This window comes from Eucalyptus grandis, chromosome 6 (genome assembly GCF_016545825.1).
Source record: "Eucalyptus grandis isolate ANBG69807.140 chromosome 6, ASM1654582v1, whole genome shotgun sequence".
Classification (NCBI taxonomy): domain Eukaryota; kingdom Viridiplantae; phylum Streptophyta; class Magnoliopsida; order Myrtales; family Myrtaceae; genus Eucalyptus; species Eucalyptus grandis.
In genome coordinates this window covers 9,386,768-9,408,440 of record NC_052617.1, presented here as the reverse complement: position 1 = coordinate 9,408,440, position 21,673 = coordinate 9,386,768, and the positions used below count along the sequence as shown (strand labels likewise).

Genomic DNA, 21,673 nt, shown 5'->3' with positions numbered 1-21,673 from the left:
TTTGGTCTCTAATTTTGGATAGAAAACCAAACCATTAAGAATCAGTTTGGTTTGATTTTGTAAACTCTCTAAAGGAAAAGTTTTCTTAAACCATATCAAATCGAAGTCTGCAAATTAAAAGCTAGTAACCAATGGCACAACATCTTTAAATACACTAATGCGATATGCCAAAAAAGAAGCCTTCAAACACCTATCACGAAATATTAAGAAGAGACCAAATCACATGCTTGCAAAAACGCGAAGATTGAAATTGTAAAGATAGGTTACTTCAATTGCATTTCATTAAAAGAAAAAAACTAAAAAGTCGCTACAAAATACAATTAGCTTTTGTGATTCTATCCGGTCTCTACTTTTTGAATAGAAAACCAAATTGTTAAGTATATCAAATCAAAATTCGTAGATTAAAAGCTAATAAGCAGTGATCACTGCTTCTTTAAATACATTGATGTGATATGCCAAAAAGGGAGCTCTTGAGCGTCCACCAAAATCATCACAAGTCAATCTTTAATTGACAGCTTAACCCCATCGACATATACACATATAATGCTTATACCTTTGTAAAATGGAATTTTCTTTATCGAACTAATGCCTTCTTATAAATTAGTTCATTTTGCCAAATTAAGGTAAAAGGGAAATAAATCCTACCAAAAAATTTGGTTCGAGCATATATTTATTTTACTTTATTTATAATTATTCATTTTTAGTGGTAATAAAATCAACTCGTGTGATCGTTCTGCTTTGTACCCTGTCCCTATACCGTAAGTTACGATACAGACTACAGAGACCATATGGTTGCAGGAAAATTATTGTTGACTCCCAGCTCATGTGAGCTCGTTTCGCATGAGACGTTAGATTTTCGTGGGACCCAGTATCGTGCCTATAATATCAACGGCACCGGTGACTTAAACAAGGAGACCGAAGCCCGTGCCCCGCGGCAAAGCGACCGTTCAGGTTAAACTAGATCGAGACCCGCGAAAGAAAATTGGCGTAATGGCCCAACGTCCCACCGGCCCATAAGGCCCAACTCGAGATGAAAAGCGCGGGAAAAGAGCAGCATCAATAGATTAATCATTTTATCGCCCCGCCCTTCTTCCGTCTCGCGGCACTGCGAACTGAGATCGTCGCGGGCTCGAAAACCCTCCCTCCCTCCCTCGCTCCGCGGGATTCGCTTTCTGCGGAAGTCGTCGGCGGTTTCGTCTCTACCGTACTCCGATCGCCCACGAGATGAATGGCGAGAGCCGGAAGCGGGAGCGCATGGACTCCCGGAGCTCGAGGAGGTGGAAGCAGCAGCAGCGATCTGCCGAGGAGGAGCTCGAGTCGAAGCTAGGGTTCGATCTCTTCTCCGAAGGCGAGAAGAAGCTCGGGTGGTTGCTCACCTTCGCTCCCGTACGTACGCTTTGCCGCATCTTTCGCCATTCGGCCGGAATTTTACCTCCTGCTTCAGCTCGTTTCCCGATTCCGGTGGCATCCGGAAGTTATTTGTTTCTCAGCTTGTTAATTGGAGGATATGTTGAGGAAGAATCGATCGCTTGTCCGAGATTTCTTGGCTCGAGGATGTTCTGGATTTTTGACTTTTGGTTTGTTTTGCAGTCGTCGTGGGAGGATCCCGAGACGTTCAAAGTCTATAGTTGCATCGATCTTTATTTTGTTTCTCAGGTGACTGATGATGCTGAAATACATAGATTGGATATTTCGAATGTTGTCTGTGTCCATCGGTGTGTCATTGTATCGACCGTTTATTCCTTGGAGTTTGATTGCAGGATGGTAGCAGTTTCAAGTCAAAGTACAAATTTCGTCCTTATTTTTATGCTGCAACAAAGGTAGGGATGAAATGATTCTCTGGCATCCATGTTTCTGATAGTTTAGCCATGGCTAGAAATGAGCTGGAAGCAAAAGATTGAGATTAATATTGTTGACGATGCATGATGATGCCAAATAGACCATAACGTAGAATGTACCGTGACACGGTGAAAATTTTTCCTCAAGCTGCTCACTCAATTTCTTTTTGTCAACTCAATGAATTTTGTAAGTGCAAAAAATTGTAGTTAGCACTGTTGTGGCCATATGATTATTGCTCCTGGAGATTAAACATCTGGAAAAGTGGGTCAGTTGGAGTAGTAGAGGTCCCCATTGATGGACATTACTAGCTGTGCTGAATTTGTGAAGTGCTTAGAGAATAGAGATGATGGTTCAGTTTCCGTGATGAAGTTTGGGAAACATTTTGGGAGGTGTTGCTGTTTCGCATCGTATTTAAATTCTCGTGTTCCTGCAACACTAATTTAGGTGGTGTTCCTTGTGCTGTTTGTGCAGGAGAAAGTGGAGATGGACGTTGAGTCTTATTTAAGACGAAGATATGAAAGCCAAATTGCTAATATTGAGATTGTGGAGAAGGAGGACCTTGATTTAGTAAGCCGCTCTTGTTTCTTTTTTGCTTCTGCAGTCACTGTTTATTGCACTTTGCATGGTTTAGATTTTCTTTCCATGTTCATTTCTTTATGCTGTGTCTAGGTTTTTTCTAGCACATTTTATTGGCAACACCATTCTACGAAATTAGATCTATTCTATTGTCAAGTGAGCTGCCGCAAAAGACTAGAAAAAGGTCGAATGGACATTCATTTCTTATTTAAAAATCATGGAGCTGGAGTTTATTTAAAATCTGATTATGTTAATTCCACTTCCATCTCTTGGCCCATTAATCAGGTGCACTTACCATGATGGGTTCAGCTTCCTACTGAAGCTTTTCCTGATATTTTACAAAAAAGATCTAGAACTATTTGCATGGAGAACTAGATACATCTTTTTGTTTTTTGATGGGTTGATTAAAAAATTGTAACAAATTGACGACCTTGAATAGCAGAATTGATGTTTTCTTCAAGTTCAAAAGGGGTGCGTGGACAAAAAATCTTGTGGATCATGATATATGGAATTTGGAATTCTTTGTGCTTTTGAAATGCTCTATATACAATTAGAGGCATGGATTTTCTGTTTGATTCTCTTATATAGTGTTATCTGTGGAAACGGAATCTCTCACTCTCAACCAAAGACTATATTCGTTTTGGAATTCTTTGTGCTTTTGTTCCACAAATTGGGCATCTCTGGGGTCCGAATATCCACATTGCAGTCCTTACAAAGTGGAATTTGTTTCTTCAAGCTTGAGGTGATGTATTGTTAATTACTTTTTTTTACCTAAAAGAGATGCTCTGTTATGGGCAGAAAAACCATCTCTCTGGATTGCGGAGATCATATCTTAGAATATCCTTTGATACTGTTCAACAATTAATGAATGTGAAGAACGACCTTTTGCACGTTGTTGAAAGAAACCGGACAAAGATGGAAGCTGCAGAGGCATATGAATCTATATTGATGGTGAAGAGGTAAGCTTTGTATTCTTTTCAGGTTTTTATTCTTATGAATGGGTACATTCGTTGGTTTTCAATGTTCAATCAAATGTAGCAGAGTCTTATATTCTGTTCTTTTTCTGGAAGGAAAGTGTTGATATACTTCACTAATTTCTTAGTGCATATATGCAGAGAACAAAAACCTCAAGATTTTCTTGATTGTATCATTGACCTCCGAGAATATGATGTGCCATATCATGTCCGCTTTGCTATTGATAATGGTGAGTAGATGTGCTATTTTTGTCTCTCGAGGAATTTCTTGCTAATTTTGCTTTTTAAGGTGGAAGGCATGTCTTCTTTACTCATGTAAGTTTTCTACTGACAGATGTGCGAAGTGGACAATGGTATGATGTTAGTGTATCTAATACCGGTGTCATGCTTGAGAGGAGAACTGACCTACTTCAGCGTGCTGAAGTTCGTGTTTGTGCATTTGATATTGAGACAACAAAACTACCCCTGAAATTTCCTGATGCTGAATACGATATGATCATGATGATTTCATACATGGTGGATGGAAAAGGTTACCTAATTATTAACCGAGAGGTGTGTAATCAAGACTTAATCTATTTTTTTTAACTGAATATGCTCTGATCTCTGTTGCTGATTCAATTGACATAATTTCTGATTGTTAACATCTAACATTGTCTATTACTGTTATCTAATACTGGTGCACTTGTCTTTAGTGTGTTGGGGAAGATATAGAAAATCTGGAGTACACCCCAAAACCAGAATATGAAGGAATTTTTGAAGTGATGAATGTGAAAAATGAGGTAAGGGATAATAATGTGAAGTGCTTTTATTATGCTTGCATTTGCAGATGGCATGATCGACCTTTTTTCAGGTAGAACTCCTTCGTCGCTGGTTTGCCCACATGCAAGAGCTGAAGCCTGGTGTATATGTGACGTATAATGGTGACTTTTTTGACTGGCCATTCTTGGAGAGCAGAGCAGCCCATCATGGGTTCAAAATGAGCAATGTATGTATTCATCAATATTCATCCGGGAATTATTGTATGAGTTTTTGTTTTCAATTCTAGATTGCACCTTAGTGCGATATTGAATGCCAACATATGGTTCAGGAATTTATCAGCATTTCCCGTGCCTTCCTATCTATCTTTTTTATCTTTCAGGAGGTAGGCTTTCAATGCGATAAGATCCAAGGGGAATGTCGCTCTAGATTTGCCTGTCATCTGGATTGTTTTGCCTGGGTCAAACGTGACAGTTATCTTCCCCAGGGTAGCCAGGGTCTAAAGGTAAGCTCATCAATTTCAAGGTCATATTCTATTTGTTGAGATTTTCTTTTGTTGTCTTATATTTTGAGAAACTCGTCGAGAAATTAATCTGGCAGTATTCAGAGCATAAATACTGCAACTTTGTGATCTATGTCTCATATGAGCTTGTAACATGCTTTAAAATTTTCATGTTCATGCAGTGAATGATTGTAGACTCTATTCCTCCTAATCCATGAATTAATGTTGTCATCAAACATTTTGTATTCAACCTTGTTATAAGAATATTTTCTTCTGTTGTGAGCTGGTAAGCTCGTTATCTTTTTGCTGCTCATAATTATCCGATATGGGTTGCCCATAGAGAAAAGATGAAAAGATGGAAGGAGCAAAACGGCTCTGTCCTACTCAATGATACGACTAGAAGTGACTATTTACTAGTTTCAACTCATCTATATGATATTATATGGAAGCATGTCTTTGTCTGCATTGTGTGTTAGGAGGTAACATAGTTCTTGCTCTGTTTTATGCAAGGCTGTGACAAAGGCGAAGTTGGGTTATGATCCACTTGAAGTAAATCCAGAAGATATGGTGCGGTTTGCAAAAGATAAGCCTCAGGTATGAATTATCTCCAGTGATTCCCCATTGTGTATTGTATTGAAGTAGGATGTTAGAAATGCATGTAATGTCAGGTATTCCTTTGAATAATAAAATGATGAAGATTTGTTTCTTACATTGTTTGGACAGATGATGGCTTCATATTCTGTTTCTGATGCCGTCGCAACATATTACCTCTACATGACCTATGTCCACCCATTCATTTTCTCTCTTGCAACTATAATCCCCATGTCACCTGATGAGGTTCTCCGCAAAGGTAGTGGGACCCTTTGCGAAATGCTTCTTATGGTTCAGGTAGGTTCTTGGATGCTTACGCAGATTCTTTCCTGGGTGAAGAAATTTCTTCTATCTTGATGAGTACAATAAATGACTTCTTTCTTTGCTACTGAATATTGGATTGATTGTAGGCATACAAGGCCAATGTTATATGCCCTAACAAGCACCAAGCTGAGCTAGAGAAGTTTTTTAACAATCGCCTTCTTGAGAGTGAGACATACATCGGAGGCCATGTGGAGTGTCTTGAGAGTGGCGTTTTTAGATCTGATCTTCCAACTTATTTTAAGCTTGATCCATCTGCATATGAGGTAAGAAAATTGATTGATTTCTGATTCTTGCTTTGGTGACGCAATTGAAGTCATAGATTTGCAAGCAAATCTCCCTTATGGGTCTAGCTGACTAATCACCAATGTCTTTCCATGTCTGTGTATCCAGTGCTAGAAGCGACACCTCAGTTTCCTCTGTTTAAGTAGCATTCTGCACACCTTTAAATTGATATGAACATGCATAGAGCTTGCATTCATGTTGGCCTGTCCTAGTTATGTTTATAATTTATGTCAATTATGCTGGCTTTAGAGCATGATGAATTCGTTTAACAAGCCAATTGGTTGACAGGAAATGTTTTTATACCCGTCAATGTAGGCGATAAGCATCTCGTGCTTTGTCATATTGCAATTTGCTTTCATAGTTTGTGTTTTTCATCATGTTGTGCCGTGATATGTATGATATTGACAGTACCAATTGTGTTCATGCAATAAAAATAAAATAAATTATGGGAGCTCAAGTAGACTTGTATAGTTCTTTATGAAAGAGATTTAGAGAAAAAACCACCAGTCTTGAATTAATGTGTAGAATGTCAGTAAAATATAATCATGAAGCTTTCAAAGAATACAATTTGTACTTTTATGCATGATATTCGTTTAGTATTTAATTAATGCTGAATCCGATATTTGCATTGGCCAAGGATATGCGCAGCTGCAAGAAAAAGGATTGAATGAACTTATTCCCGAACATTTTGGCGATCTAGTTTGTCCGCTTGAGTCATGTCTGCATCATGCATGAAAAATAATCATGAACTTAGTTATGACCTTATGAGTGCTAACCTTCTTTGATTATAGAGATTCAGGCAGCAAAATTACAGCATGAAAAATGTCAACTTACTTCTTTTTGTTCATGTTTATAAACTTCACTGAGATGAAAGTTTGGCTTGTCTTAGCATATCCATGGTCAAGATTATTTGTTACTGGATGAAGTGTGCGAGTCGGTGACTTGTGGTTACAAGAGCAATTTTTCTTCGGAAGAAGAGTTTATTGAGGCTTCGAACATTGTTAAATTTATTTGTCATTCTTCTCACTTGAAACTTTTTTATTTTTTATTTTTTTGCAAAATGAAGTCCAGTTTTTTCCTTTCCTCAAGCTTCGATCTCATGAGGTAAAAGTATGCTGAATATATATTGCCCTAGCTGTTCATGCAAACATTTGAGTGCTTAACCGTGTGTATCATGTGTCAAACTTGGATCTTATGAGATTTGGATTCATGAATTTTACTTCAGGTTTCATGATATACAATTTGTTGTTATCTTCTATAAACTTGCTTTTATTTATTATTTTTTGGGTATTGTAGCTAAGTTTTCTCAACTACATAATTCTGGCATTCCCTGATCTTAGAGTACTTTTATTTCAGCAACTCATTAACAACCTTGACCGCGACCTTCAGTATGCAATCAGAGTCGAGGGTAAAATGGATTTGGAATCAGTCTGTAATTATGACGAAGTGAAGAATGCTATTAAGGAGAAGGTGCTAACCTTGTCTCTTCCTGCTTAAATCTCTTCTGAACAATGCCATGCGCCTTGGAAACTCTCCCAGCTCATGCTTCATTTCAAAAAACTTATAATGTTTTTCTTTTCAGATTTAATGCTTGCCTTTTATCTGACATCAACAACTTCATTACTTTTTCTTTATCATTTGACTTATTCATGGGATTTCTTCGATATCTTGAAACTAGCAGTGGTTTTTTCTATCCCATTCTATTATTTCCTCAAACTGATGATGATTAGATGGCATTCTCCAGCTTCAAAAATTGCGAGATGAACCAATACGTGAAGAGTCCCCCCTCATTTACCATTTGGATGTGGCTGCTATGTACCCAAACATTATATTAACAAACAGACTTCAGGTATGCTGTTGCAGAGATTTCTTTCACCTCTTTGCTTGAGGTTGTTCTGTCTGCGCTGGGAAAGAGATGTGTCTAGCCTTTGTTGATATTTGACAGAACAGAGTACAGCGAGAAATGTATGAAAGAATGAGGTTCAATCCAGGTAGTAAACGAGGGTATTCTTGTATGCTGCATGAGATAAAGTAAGTGGAGCAACAAGTGAGGGCTATAAATGCTCAAATGCTATATGAGTGATCATATCTACTATAAATTTAGTTCCAGCTATGATTATAATTTCTCCCTCATACTTGACAGTTGTAAAAATAACTTTTGGCCTCTTTATAAAATTCAGTTATTTGTTCAATCTTTATACTTTAGTTTGCTTAATTATCTTTTTGGTTAATGAGCCAAAATTTCCTTTCGTTGATCTCCAGCCACCGTCAATAGTTACTGATGAGGTATGCACAGCATGTGACTTCAATCGTCCTGGCAAAACTTGTCTCCGAAAGCTTGAATGGGTGTGGCGTGGGGAAACTTTTATGGCAAAGAAAAGGTTCTGTATCTCGTCAGTCAAATCTGCTTTTCATATTATTTCAATTCCACAGAATATCGACCAAAATCTGATGAAAGATGTAATGTGGCTATTATTTCAACCTTCAGCGACTATTACCATTTGAAGAAACAGATAGAGTCTGAGATTGTTGATATGTCAGAGGGACAATTATCAAAATCATTTCTTGACCTTCCTAAAGCAGAGCAACAGTTAAAGCTTAGAGATCGTCTTAAGAAATACTGTCAGAAGGTATGCCAGTAATAATCTTCAATAAGAGCTTTTCTGATTGCCGTGATTTAAAATACTAAGCTATGTATTGTTGCACAGGCATATAAAAGGGTACTCGACAAGCCAGTCGCTGAACTTCGAGAAGCAGGGATATGCATGCGGGAGAATCCATTCTATGTAGATACTGTCCGCAGGTTAGCAAAATAGACTGCATTTTCTTATATATAATGACACCAAAAATTGCCCTGTTTGTTAGACAGTATGTTGATATCTTTTTCCAATCAAGAACATTAAAATTTTTTGCCTGAACCACTGTGAAATCTATTCCTTAACTTTTGTCCCTCAAAAGCTGTTCCTTGCAAATTAGTCGCTACTTGCAGTATGTCTGTATTGCTGCTTGCCGTCTCCAAGGGTTTAACTTTGGCTAACCTTGAGAAGGGCCAACTGCTGGTTTAACTTTGGCTAACCTTGTGATTTTGGTTTCAGCTTTCGTGATAGAAGGTATGAGTACAAAGGACTTAATAAAGTCTGGAAGGGGAAGCTGTCAGAAGCTAAGGCTAGTGGAAATTCTATAAAAATACAGGAAGCACAAGTATGAAACGTCTTCATGTCCACTCACAACTTGATTTTCATCTTGCTTCTACATTACAGGCAGTTTTATTATTGGTACTCTCTGTTTTGTATTTGTAGGACATGGTAGTGCTCTATGATTCTCTGCAGCTAGCTCACAAGTGTATACTTAATTCCTTCTATGGATATGTCATGCGAAAGTAAGTTGATTATATTTTAGTCAAATCTTAATAAAAAGCCTTTTTATATGTTTTTGGTACTGTTATTGATGGTTGCTATCTCAGGGGAGCAAGATGGTACTCCATGGAAATGGCTGGAGTAGTTACTTATACTGGAGCAAAAATCATTCAGAATGCTCGCTTGCTGGTAGAAAAAATTGGAAAACCACTTGAATTAGACACAGACGGTATCTGGTGTGCTCTGCCTGGATCTTTCCCTGAGAATTTCAGCTTCAAGACAAAGTATGTTTTTGCTTCTTAATTTTTACATGTTGCTAAATTTCTGTTAGTCATATGATAAGCTGTGATTTTTCTAGCACATTCTTCTTGTTTTCCTGTGGTTTTTGGACAAAATGGCTTTGCCTTACTAAGTCTTTGCTACCACAGAACAAATGCTTTTCCTTTTTCTTTTTCTTTTTTCAATAATTTTCTTGTGAAATAATCGAAGAACAATATAGTGTACAATGAAGCATCAAAATGGTATATGAGAAAGTGAGCAGTTGACTTTTACGATTTCAAGTGAAAAATAACAGCAAGAAAGCAGGTTAGCATAATCGTTTTTGCATTGAATTGACTATTAACTGGATTAAAATCACCAAATATCTTGAAATTATTACAATGTTTTAGTTATTTGCAAAGTGATTATCTTTTCAGCATGTTCATCTTGTTTCCCCTTCAGTTTTGTTAAATATAGCTTGGCCTTTTTTAAGTTTATGTATGGGATCTGAGCATGGTTTGCAAAATAACTTTCAGGGATTCAAAACGAAAGCTTACCATCTCTTACCCCTGTGTTATGCTCAACGTTGATGTGGCACAGAACAATACGAATGATCAGTACCAGGTCATAATTGAAATTATTTTGCATGATTTTTTTGTCGTTTACTTTTAATTATCCTTAGATAGGGTGGATTTCACTTTACCCATGAACTTTATGTAAAAGGGATTTTTCCTCTAGTGGCCTAACTGCTAATTCTTAGCAGACTCTTACTGATCCTATCAACAAGACATATACCACTCACAGCGAATGCTCCATTGAATTTGAAGTGGATGGACCATACAAGGTAATGGATTTCCTTGTGGTCTGAAATTTTGTAATTGAGTTGCTTGTGACCATTTTCCTCTCCATGAAGGCAATGATTCTCCCAGCTTCTAAGGAAGAAGGGATCTTAATAAAGAAGCGTTATGCTGTTTTTAATGATGATGGGACCCTTGCTGAGCTGAAAGGTTTTGAGATCAAGCGTAGAGGTGAACTGAAGCTAATCAAAGTGTTTCAGGTATCTTTGCTTGTGCTTTCCTCTACTCCAGCTTATTTGATCTTCCGCTAATTTTTTACTGTCAAATGGGGATCCTCTTTTCTTCACTGAGGACAAATTTAGACTACTTTTTTCAGTTGTAACTCCTTGAGACACTTATCTGACCAAGTAGGGATGAAAGAGCAAAATGCTTCAAAATTTCTTTCCTTCCTTTATTTTCAAATATCTGTTTTCCCTGTCCACTTTATTACTTAGGATAAGTCAGGTTGTCTCCAAATTTGAATCAAATTTTTTTATATATGATCCAGAAGCATCTATTGAAGAATTTCCTCATGTAAAATATTTTCTTCTGCACAGGCTGAACTCTTTCACAAGTTTCTTCATGGTTCAACCTTAGAAGAGTGCTACTCATCAGTCGCCTCTGTTGCAAACGGCTGGCTTGATCTTCTTGATGTGCGTAACAGATAAGCTTAATTCCTTCACTAGTAAGAATGCATTATTAAAAAAACTGAATTTTGTCAACCAACTCCTGTTCATGTGTTCGACATTCTTAACCCCTTTTCTTTAAATTTTCATTTATCTTCAGAATCAAGGTAAGGATATTGCAGATAGTGAATTGCTGGATTACATATCAGAGTCAAGCACCATGAGCAAATCCTTGGTTGACTATGGGCAACAGAAGTCCTGTGCAGTGACTACTGCTAAGCGTTTAGCTGATTTTCTTGGTGAAACTATGGTAAAAGATAAAGGCTTGCGCTGCCAATATATAGTTGCATGTGAACCAAGGGTAAGTTAATCTATCCTTGCCCTGGAAGACCCATGCATCCAGGAATATTATTGTATTGATAGTCTTATGAGTTCATGTAGCTAACTTTCATATTTTGACATTATGTGACTACTGAATATTTTAATTACAGCAAGATGGAAATTAAACAATTACAAAGAAGAGTTTTTCATTCCTTCTTTATGCAAAAGTTGGCATCAATTTGGACATAAATGAACATGGTGTAGGAAACAGATAAAATGCCTTACATTGTTTGTGCAGAACACACGAAAATTTCTGCATATATGGAACATGTTGTAGAGAACTGATAAAACCTATTAGCCATGCCGTGTCTAGTAATTTCTGTATTAGTTTTCCATGGTGAAGGTCTATAGGTTTGCATGACCCTAAAGATCCTAATGGTCTGTCTTCTGCCTAATTGCTAGTTTAGCAGTCCCATGGCATCTTCTACCTTAGTTTAGGTTGCTTTTCTATTTTTAGAATATCTAATGGAGTTTTCTTTTGCACATTATGAACAGGGGACACCTGTCAGTGAGCGTGCTGTTCCCGTTGCAATATTCGAAACTGATATTGGTCAGTTATGTGCTATCATCACCTCCATAATGTCCTTTTGCTGCTCATCAACTGAATTAATTAATGCCTTGTGTTGCAGAAATAATGAAGTTTTACCTAAGAAAATGGTGCAAAATATCATCAGATGTTGGCATCAGATCAATCATCGATTGGTCCTATTACAAGCAACGTCTCAGTTCCGCAATTCAGAAAATTATAACCATTCCTGCAGCAATGCAGAAGGTGGCATCTATGTTACCTTTTTGTTAAAATGGTCTATTTTCCTTTTTCTCTAAATTTATAATGCTTAAAATTCTTTAGGTTGCAAATCCTGTTCCTAGGGTTGTTCATCCTGATTGGCTGCACAAGAAGGTTCGTGAGAAGGATGACAAGTTCCGCCAACGTAAATTAGTTGATATTTTTGCCTTGAAAAATAAGGACGATGCACCAAATGGAGGTAGTGGTGACATTAGCACCAACCATATCGTAAATGAAAAGATCGTGGAAGATTTAGAAGATTTTGGAAACAAGAAGGGAAGTTCTATAATTAGACCAAGACCACTCGTTCGTCATTATGAAGGTAACAGTGAGAGGCATCCAGTCAAATCCATGTGCCAAGCAGATGACCATCAGGAAGAAGCTAGAGTTCTAAATACCAATTCTGCAGAAAATATTGACAGAAACATTGACTATCAAGGATGGCTTGAACTGAAAAAGAGAAAGTGGAAAGATGCTTTGGACAAGAGAAAACGACAGAGGTACTTTTTTCCATACGAAATTTCTGCTTTATATAATGCATAAAAAGGTTGAGTCTCATGTGTGGATGCACATTCTCTATTACATTGCCCCCATTGCATAAGGTGCAGCATCCAGATTCTAATTGCAATACCATAATCTTTGCAATTGAGAGGCTGGCAAGCAGAGGTGTGTCCTATAATGTATGATGAAGGCACGTTGGCTTGGAAGCACAGAACATCAGGTTTATGTATTGAAAAACCAAAATCCCACTAAAACAAAGTTTGTCAACCATGGGCTAGCAATGACACATTGTCCCCCTCCGCTGGACACTTCAGTTTTAGGCCTCCTCAAATAATCCTGCTCCTTATTTCAATTTATGCTTCTTACTTACTCATATGATCCTTGCTCGAATCATAAGTAGGCTGGGTGCTTGCATTTTGCACGCTCATTAGCAAGATTGTGGTGAGCATTTTTTTTTTTTTCCTTTTTAACAGAAATATGTAGGGGTTTTATTTCTGTTGTGCATATATGAGCTCAGTAAAAGGGTCTTGTGTTGCCAAATAACAATTTCTTTGCTCTTTTACAGGTTGGGCAACTTGCAGACTCCATATATTTATAATGGTGTTTCCAAACAGTCAGCTGGTACGAAAAATCATAAAGAAGCCAATGGGAGACATGGGGTTAGCTCATACTTTACAAGGCATGAAGTAGCCCTGACAAGATGTCATTGGCAGGTCAAATTAAGATCCAGTTATAGAAATTTCATGGAAATGAGAACCATTTGATTGCTGAAATCTGTCAACTGAACTGTTTCTGCTTCTTTCAGATTATACAACTGGTTCCAAGTTCAACAAGTGGACAATTTTTTGCCTGGGTGCTTGTTGATGGAATTATGCTTAAAATTCCTATTGTTGTTCCTAGAGTGTTTTACCTCAACTCTAAAGCATCAAAAACAGAAGAATTTCCTGGAAGGCGTGTTAACAAAATTCTGCCCCATGGGAAGCGTAGCTGTAACCTAGTGGAGGTACACATACTCAATTTTTTACTATGTTGTATTCTACCTTAATGAAGATATTATTGTGAAAAGCTTGTTAAATTTGTTTTCCTGTTTCTTTGATTTTTTTTTTTCATTTGTTTGCATGAAGGTCACTATAGATGAAGATCAATTCAGGATTGAAAGCAAAAAACTTGCATCTCTACTTGCAGACCCAGAGATTGAGGTCAGGATACCATCGCACGTTATATCAACAATATTCATTTTCTCCACTTGTATTCTCTTGCTTAAAAATACATTTTTTGATTTAGTACTTAATTATCATCACTTATGGACTTCTCAGACCCTCAGTTTTTCCTCAATGCTAATAGTGCCATGAAAATATTTCAGAGTTTGGTAAACAAGACTTTTAGTACATAATAAGAGAAAATTAAACATAATAAGGCTGTGCGTTCTTTCTCTAGGAACAGTTTAGGCTGACCAACTTGTCCTTCTATTCCACAATAAGCTGTGAAATATATGTGCTAATGACAAATTTTGGCACTGTGCTAGCTGAGACATGCAATCTAAATGGATTCTGAGAGTTCTCTTATTGCATGAAATGAATTTCAGATCTTCACTGTTGATTAGACCCATTAGTTTCTCTTGCATCTTATGTTCAGTATCAGAAGCTTGTCTTAGTGAGCTCTTTACTAATCATAACTTGTCTTTCAGTTTAAATTCTACAAGGACATGTAGGGTCTTGTAGTGAATTTAAGTAGTTATATTTCCATCACGAGATATGTTTACTGAGCTGATGTGCATTTTATCGATTGATCTTGCTGGTAATACATCTTTAGATAGTTTTACTTTTACCAAACTGTGATGCTAATGTTTAACTCAGGGAGTATACGAGACAAAAGTGCCTTCAGATTTTGGCGCTATCCTGCAGATTGGATGTGTCTGTAAAGTAGATAAGACGGCGAAAAAACGAGATGCCCAAGACAGTTGGTGTCTAACTGAATTACATATGAAAACTACAGCAGAGTGCTCTTATCTGGAGCAGTCCATCTCATTCTTTTACTTGTACCATAGGTAATCTGATCTATCTTTTCACATATGGATTACCTCTATTCGCATGATAGTTATTTGACCATAGAAAAATATAATGTTAGTACAGATAACTCTACTGGGTTATATCTCAAGCCTTTTTAAGTTGGAAGAGGACAACTATTTTCTAACTTTTATCTTCCTCTAGTTTTTTGAATAAGTAGGATGCGGCAGCTCACCCTATATAATCCGTACTAGAGTCAGATCCCTTGGATTTGTTGCAGTGTGCTTGATCATGCAAAAGGTTGTCATTCAGTCAAATAAACATAACTGGAGAATTTTCTGCACTTCTGAAAATATCAATTGTTCCCGTTGCATCAATATTAGTTCTTGTTCTGGACAAGAACCGATGCTGGTTTAGCAAATAAGTCTATAAAAATGTATATGGCACTTGTAGGTTGCTGGGAATAAGTTCATAGTCTTCCTGTGTCTGATTTATTAATGTCCATGTCGTATGCTTATCATTTATTGAGCAGATTTTATCTTACCGTTCATTCCATTTCAGCATTTCTGAAGGGCGAGCTATATTTGCTAGCTATCTTCCTGCATTGAGAACAATATCTGTTGTTGTGGTAAATCCTCACCAGAATAGAGATCTATCAGCATCTTTTCTTGAAAGACAATTCCGGGAAGCTTGCCAAACCTTGGCTGTTGAACTCTCCACTCTACAGGATGGTATCACTTTCAAGGTATATTTTCTGTTTCTTCTTCTTCTGAAATTTCTTAACATTTTCTTCTGCTGTAGTAATTTTTCTGCTTGTATTGAAGGTAGATTATGTTGGATATGTGAATGATGCTGAGAAGATTATGCAACGGGTTATTAATGAGTACAGGTTTGACTTGTCATTTAAATTCTATATAAGCTGTTTAGAGGAAGTTTCTCTCAATTATACGGATAGCTTGGACACTAACTTTATAACACTTAAAATATTATAAGATGAGTAAATGGGAAGATGTACTGAAGATTTGTCTAGGCCAAATGTGCATGGATGATCCCAAACTGAATGAGCATTTTCTTAATGAGCTTTTTCACTATGTTTATACAATATCTTCTATTTGTTCCCTCTGAGAGGTTTGAATTGGCTTTTCTGTCTATCACAAGCTAAATGGCTTTCATGAGCCCTGCTAAGCACTATTCCTTTTTTTTCCCTGTTCCATCTTCAAGAGTATGGGCCTTATATACTGTGTTCCGTTTGTTTACATACTGATATTAGCATCATGAATGCTAAATGACAGACATGAACATCACGGACCTACAATTGCTGTCATCGAGTGCCCCAACATTCAGTCAATCAAAGCTGGTATAAGAGCACTAGATGAATTCCCATGTGTGAGCATTCCTCCTAATGCTCGTGATTGTCAATACCAGGTGATGTAAATCTATGATAAAAGCTGCTTCTCAATTATATGGTACTTTCGCGTTACTTTTTTGTCCCTATATATATTTACAGATCTCTTAATTTTGGGGCTCTGTACAGTTTCTTGGATGGCAACAAATAGCTGCCAAAGTTGGAATGCAGCGTTGTGCTGCATCGACCCAGTGGTTGAGAGAAAGAATCTCACTCTCCAGATATGCTCATGTAATACTTCTACTTTGCAAACAGAGTTCCTCTTATAGCGTCTGTGGTATGAGTCTTATAATTTATTTGACAGGTGCCCCTGGGGAACTTTGAAGTTGACTGGCTTTTATGTACGGCAGACATCTTCTTTTCGAGAGCATTGCGGGATCAGCAACAGGTTTGAAAGTGAAGAATTTCTAAGAACTTTAATTTGAATGTTAAAAGTATTTGGTCCTTTAGATTTACATTTCTTGGTGCTCATGCTGTTGCAGTGAAATCATGACGGACTATATAGATTCTTTTTTACCCTTGACTGATTTTGCCCCTGAATCATGAGGTTGTTTAATAACTAACTTTCTTCAACCAGAGATGCATAAATGTATATTGTCTTTGTAGGTGCTTTGGATATCTGATGATGGTATTCCGGATCTTGGAGGAATTCATGAGGAAGATACTTGTTTTGCAGACGAGGTTAGTTTCAAGGGCTATACCATGACTCTACTTCTATTTGATGCGTTCTTCATGCTTATTAAGGATATATATCTCTCTTTTTGGCTACCAGATTTATGTTATTCTTCTCTTCCAGCTTTAGCCACTTTCTTGTCTTTTACTAATCTTGAGTATCCCCAAGGTGCTGATTGTTTGTTTCAATAGGTCCATCAAAATGTTCTTACCTATCCTGGAGCATATAGGAAAGTGTCTGTGGAGCTAAAGGTCCAGAAAACATACATATCAGATATCTTTTCTAATTATTCTTTCTGAGATCTGCTGCTGAATCACATATGATGTTTCTCTTACCAGATTCACCACCTAGCTGTGAATGCTCTTCTGAAAAGCAACCAGGTGAATGAAATGGAAGGAGGTGCTTTATTTGGTTTTGACCAGGAGTTATATTCAGAGACGGATCAACAATACAGCATTGACGATACAACTTCATGCGCAGCTGCATTCCGTGTGCTGAAACAGTTAGTTCAGAGGTGCCTTACAGATGCAGTTACCTATGGAAATGTCTATGCTGATGCAATTTTGCAACACGCTTATCGATGGCTTTGCAGGTAAACTTGCCTGATGTTTATCATGCCTAAACTTCTTAGATGCACCTTTTCTTCTGAAGCTGATGTTACTTATTGCTTCTTTCCTGTATCACAGCCCACAATCAAAACTTCATGACCCAGCTCTTCATCGCATGCTTCACAAGGTAGGCACTTTGTGCAATTTTCTTATGGAAGTGGATAAGAGGAATGGAGATCCAAGGTCGATCTTGTTGCTATGTTGTTTCATATTCTAACTGCATTGCTTGAAATTCTTGTTCTTTTCTTCTGTATGAAGACCCACTAAATTTGATAAGGCACATGGACAGTGTCTGTACTTTGTAATTATAGGTTTACTTGATCTAATGCTTGAGACATCTAAATTGTCTTTGACTTTGTTGAAGATTCTTGATTTAGTTGTGCATTCATAAGTAATCATGCAGCTTATCTCTTTAGTTGTCTAAAAGTTTGCCAGTTTTTTACCAATACAGGTCATGCAAAAGGTATTTGCCTTGTTGTTGGCAGAGTTTCGCAAACTTGGTGCCACAATCATATTTGCGAACTTCTCAAAGCTCATTATCGATACTGGAAAATATGAGTTATCAGCAGCCCAAGCTTACTGTGATAGTTTGCTTAAAACTCTCCAAAATAGGTTAGTTGCAGGCAGAAGTACCTCTCTTTGGTTATTGGCATTGTGTTGTCTTCATAACACTGTCTTCACTGATGTATAGAGACTTATTTGAGTGGATTGAGATGGAACCAGTGCAATTCTGGCATTCATTGCTTTATATGGATCAGGTACGATGTCAATCATTCTTTTTAAAACAGTTAGCATCACCAGGTTGTCTATGTGCGGTTTTCTGTTAGCAGAATTTAAGTCTCCCATGAAGAAGTTTGATTGCATGTGCCCAATAATATAGCAGAAGAAAACTTTCCCTCATCTGAGAATTCTTATGCTCTCAATTTGTCATAGATTGTAGATGAATTACTTTCCCATTATAAAGCGCTTTCACATTTTCTTTGTTTTCAAGAATGTGGAACTGTGGTTTCTATTAGGTGGAGATATTCCTAGATGCCTCAGGTCCTTGAGTGTAAAGTAGCGATGATAAAGTCAAACAATTGCAAATGTCGAATGCAACTATGGAATCGTGTCTGACAATGAAATTTAAGGGGCTCTTTGAACATTTTTTTTCCGGGGCATGGTCAATTGTACTTCAGCGAAGGTTGGAAGTTTTTGTTTGTCATTTGATTGAGAACATATGAAGGTTGCTCCAGATAGATATCCACCAGACATACTTGAACAGCTTTATCCCTAGCATTGGACAATACCTGACTCAGCATGATTTTCTTAATATCATCCTTGTCATACAAGGCACGTGATTCAGATTCAAGAGGAATGGAGGAGTATCTGTGAATGTTATCTTTGAATACTAGTTATAGCTATATTGCAAGCAAAAGGAAAGGCGTGAACTTTACATTGTGGGATCTGCCTAAACAATAAACTTAATCATCCAGTCTGTATATTCCAACTGACGTGCCCTTTCTCATTGATAGTATAACTATGGTGGAATCCCTGTCAGAGTTGATGTAAATGTTGATGAACCTCAAGTCGATATTGTGTCAAGCTGGAATATTGCTGAATGCTTGCCCAAGAAAATTCAGGTTAGTCATTGTTATGTGAAAAGTTAGCTTTTATCACCGAATTGTGAACTAATCCTCGGTCACCGTTGTTTGGCATTGGAATGTGTTTGGATAACCTTCCAAACCTTTTGCAGGATCACTTTATCTTCATTGTCTCTCAGTTCTTATACATGCCTTGGGATCATGCACAAAAATTAGCTGCAAATAGGGCATCTTCAGATGCTGGCGACTTGTGTACTCCATCAATCACAGTTGCTGCTGCTAATAATTTTGAATCACACATGATGGAATATCTCACAGAGCAGGTGCAAGAACATCTCATTGTGAAAGTTTGCGCAACTTTAAATGATGTCTTGAATAGTTGAATGCTTCTGTTTCCATTATTTGAAACTTAAAAATTGTATACAGATTGGCTCCTACTTCTCTGATAAACTCTTGGGGGTTGTTCGTGATTGTGTCCTTCACATGAGAGAAATGGATGGACATCGGGGTGATGAGCATTCATCACCTGCTTCTGCAAACCACAGAGGAGATGCTGCTTTGGAGTTCATTAAGCACATTTGCGCAGTTCTTGCTCTGGATCAAAATGTTCAGCATGATATTCTGGTAATTCTATACCGGATCATGAATTTCTGTGACCCTTCCTTTCAACTGTGGTTATTTTGTTACTCCATATATTTCTGTACATGTTGAGTCTTTGCTAGATTGATGGTCAGCATGACTGAGGATGTTGATTGACTTGTTCGTATGACAGCTAAAGTCCTAGGTTTGCTAAGCTTAGAAGGGTTTGAGAAAATCTAAAATTGGTATTGAGAACTGACATGGATGATAGCAAAGACATCTTGGAGTTGATGTATAAAACAGGAGCATGTAACTTCTTAATTTTGATTTTTTTCCTCCACGAAGTTGACCCTGAGGAGCAAATATGTCATCATGGTCAGGTTTGAAGTGTCAATAACTCACAAAATCGTCCCTCTTATCCTACAGGTGATGAGAAGGAATCTGTTGAGGTATGTACGCATAAAAGAATTTGCTCCAGAAGCTGAGTTCCGTGATCCTTGCCAATCCTTTGTCTTACCCAACGTGATATGCAGGTAAATTCAAGCTTCTGATGGTTTTTAGACATTATATACTTGTCAGAGATCTACGAGTGTCTCTGCTAGGAATTTATGAGATGGTGCACCAGTTTTGGCTATTGCCTTAGTGGCTGGTGTAATGTGCAAATTTCTCCCTGCCAGTAGATAGAATCGGATTTGGAGGTCTCGGCCTCCCGTGACAATATTATCCCCAAGCGGTGTCAGGAAACGATAGTTTCCAACATTTTTGTCTAAGCGACTTATCGACTGTTAGCATAGACATCTACCATCCCATTGGCCCTATTGTCATAATAGTTCTTTCGTTTTGGGCAGCTACTGCAATGACTGCAGAGACCTCGACTTGTCGCGCGACTCGGCTCTGTTAGCTCAAGAATGGTGCTGCGCCGTACCACAATGTGGCCAGCCTTACAATCGTGAAGTGATGGAGAACGCGCTTCTCCAGATTGTAAGGCAGAGAGAACGCATTTATCACCTACAAGACCTTACTTGCCTCCGGTGCAACCAGGTGAAGGCTTCGCATTTAAGTGAGCAATGCACTTGCGCTGGCTCATTTAGGTGCAAAGAAGATGCTTCCGAGTTCCGCGGCAAGATGCAGATATTTCTAAAAATAGCTGTGCATCAGAATTTTCAGCTCCTCCACGAATGCACCTCGTGGATCTTAGAAGTGAAATAAACTTTCCACTCTGGGACTTCCATTCAAGAAAAGGAAATCGAACAAGTCATGGGTTGGGTATTTCGCAGACAATGCCCCTCATTGAATTGAAGTACGCCCCATGCAGCAGCTAAAGATATTTTTAACTTTGAGGCACTGCAACAGGCCAACGGAGGGGAGTTAAATAGCGCTTTCTTTGAAGTTCTTAATTTCGGGGGTTACTCATGTCATAATTTGGTCTTGAAGGGTGAGGCTGAATGCGACACATACGAGAGCTAGTGACTTATATGCTTACTACGAGGCTTGAAGTCCAGATATGCTCTGCAGCAAGGCCCGAATAGGATTTCATATGGAAGTGCACGCGGCATTGTGGTACCATAATAGTATCGATCCTGATCCCGATCCTGATGATTCTTACACGGGTGATTTTCATGACGGGTCTCCTGGAGGATGTAATCTAAGCAGATAATTATTAAGCTTGGGTTTCTAGGGATAGCTTACTGATCAGCCAAGCACTGATATGCTCATGCCACATAAGATGGTTCAAAGAAGCAAAACGTACATAGCAGCACATGTGACGTACTCTGTTCTAAGGTCCATTTACTTTAGGTGGTTCTTGTTTCACTTATTGAGTTCACCGAATCAATTTTTATGTAGGAAGGAAATCACTTCCTGTCATTTATGTGAAGAGAATGCAAGAAAAATTCAAGCTTTTTTACTGAAAGATAGCTGATCGTATATATCCAGCCTTGTAAATTTTGTTCTTGAATTCTCAAGAGCATTTAGTTCCAATCTTGTAAATTTTGTTCTTGAATTCTTGAGAGCATTTAGTATACATCACGCGCTGGCCTGACATTTTATGAGGTTTCAGAATGCAGCAAGAAGCGACAGTCAAGACCGCCTTGCTGGAAGACTTTGGTCAGCATGTGATGACGATTAATATTATATAATCAATAAGTGAGGTCTTCTGCGTGAGCTATCAAGTAGCAACCTGATGAATCTACCGAGGGAGAAAAAAGAACCTTAGTGCTTTGGCTTGCAT

General features: G+C 37.9%; 1 protein-coding gene across 1 annotated transcript; it reads left to right on the top strand.

Annotated features, from left to right (window-relative positions):
* The first annotated feature begins 1,129 nt into the window (after positions 1 to 1,129).
* Positions 1,130 to 21,484, top strand: LOC104434005 (DNA polymerase epsilon catalytic subunit A). The gene is made up of 49 exons (XM_010046944.3): positions 1,130 to 1,386; positions 1,591 to 1,656; positions 1,761 to 1,820; positions 2,311 to 2,406; positions 3,214 to 3,374; positions 3,531 to 3,619; positions 3,724 to 3,941; positions 4,082 to 4,168; positions 4,240 to 4,374; positions 4,528 to 4,650; positions 5,158 to 5,241; positions 5,371 to 5,535; positions 5,649 to 5,825; positions 7,201 to 7,314; positions 7,589 to 7,693; positions 8,107 to 8,225; positions 8,333 to 8,474; positions 8,553 to 8,647; positions 8,940 to 9,045; positions 9,144 to 9,223; positions 9,308 to 9,484; positions 9,995 to 10,082; positions 10,222 to 10,302; positions 10,372 to 10,515; positions 10,852 to 10,947; positions 11,081 to 11,281; positions 11,797 to 11,851; positions 11,931 to 12,073; positions 12,152 to 12,588; positions 13,155 to 13,302; positions 13,395 to 13,592; positions 13,714 to 13,788; positions 14,446 to 14,636; positions 15,157 to 15,340; positions 15,420 to 15,484; positions 15,888 to 16,020; positions 16,130 to 16,231; positions 16,305 to 16,388; positions 16,607 to 16,681; positions 16,865 to 16,924; positions 17,012 to 17,265; positions 17,360 to 17,408; positions 17,733 to 17,893; positions 17,973 to 18,039; positions 18,796 to 18,903; positions 19,017 to 19,187; positions 19,291 to 19,488; positions 19,870 to 19,976; positions 20,292 to 21,484. The coding sequence occupies exons 1-49, from the start codon at positions 1,225 to 1,227 to the stop codon at positions 20,650 to 20,652; spliced, it is 6,597 nt and encodes a 2,198-aa protein (XP_010045246.2). The 5' UTR covers positions 1,130 to 1,224; the 3' UTR covers positions 20,653 to 21,484.
* The last annotated feature ends 189 nt before the right edge of the window (positions 21,485 to 21,673 follow it).

Coding starts and splice junctions, on each gene's coding strand:
- LOC104434005 (XM_010046944.3), top strand. CDS start 1,225: ATGAATGGCGAGAGCCGGAAGCGGGAGCGCATGGACTCCCGGAGCTCG. Junction 12,589..13,154: donor GACAAGAGAAAACGACAGAG/GTACTTTTTTCC, acceptor GCTCTTTTACAG/GTTGGGCAACTTGCAGACTC. Junction 16,021..16,129: donor CTCGTGATTGTCAATACCAG/GTGATGTAAATC, acceptor GGCTCTGTACAG/TTTCTTGGATGGCAACAAAT.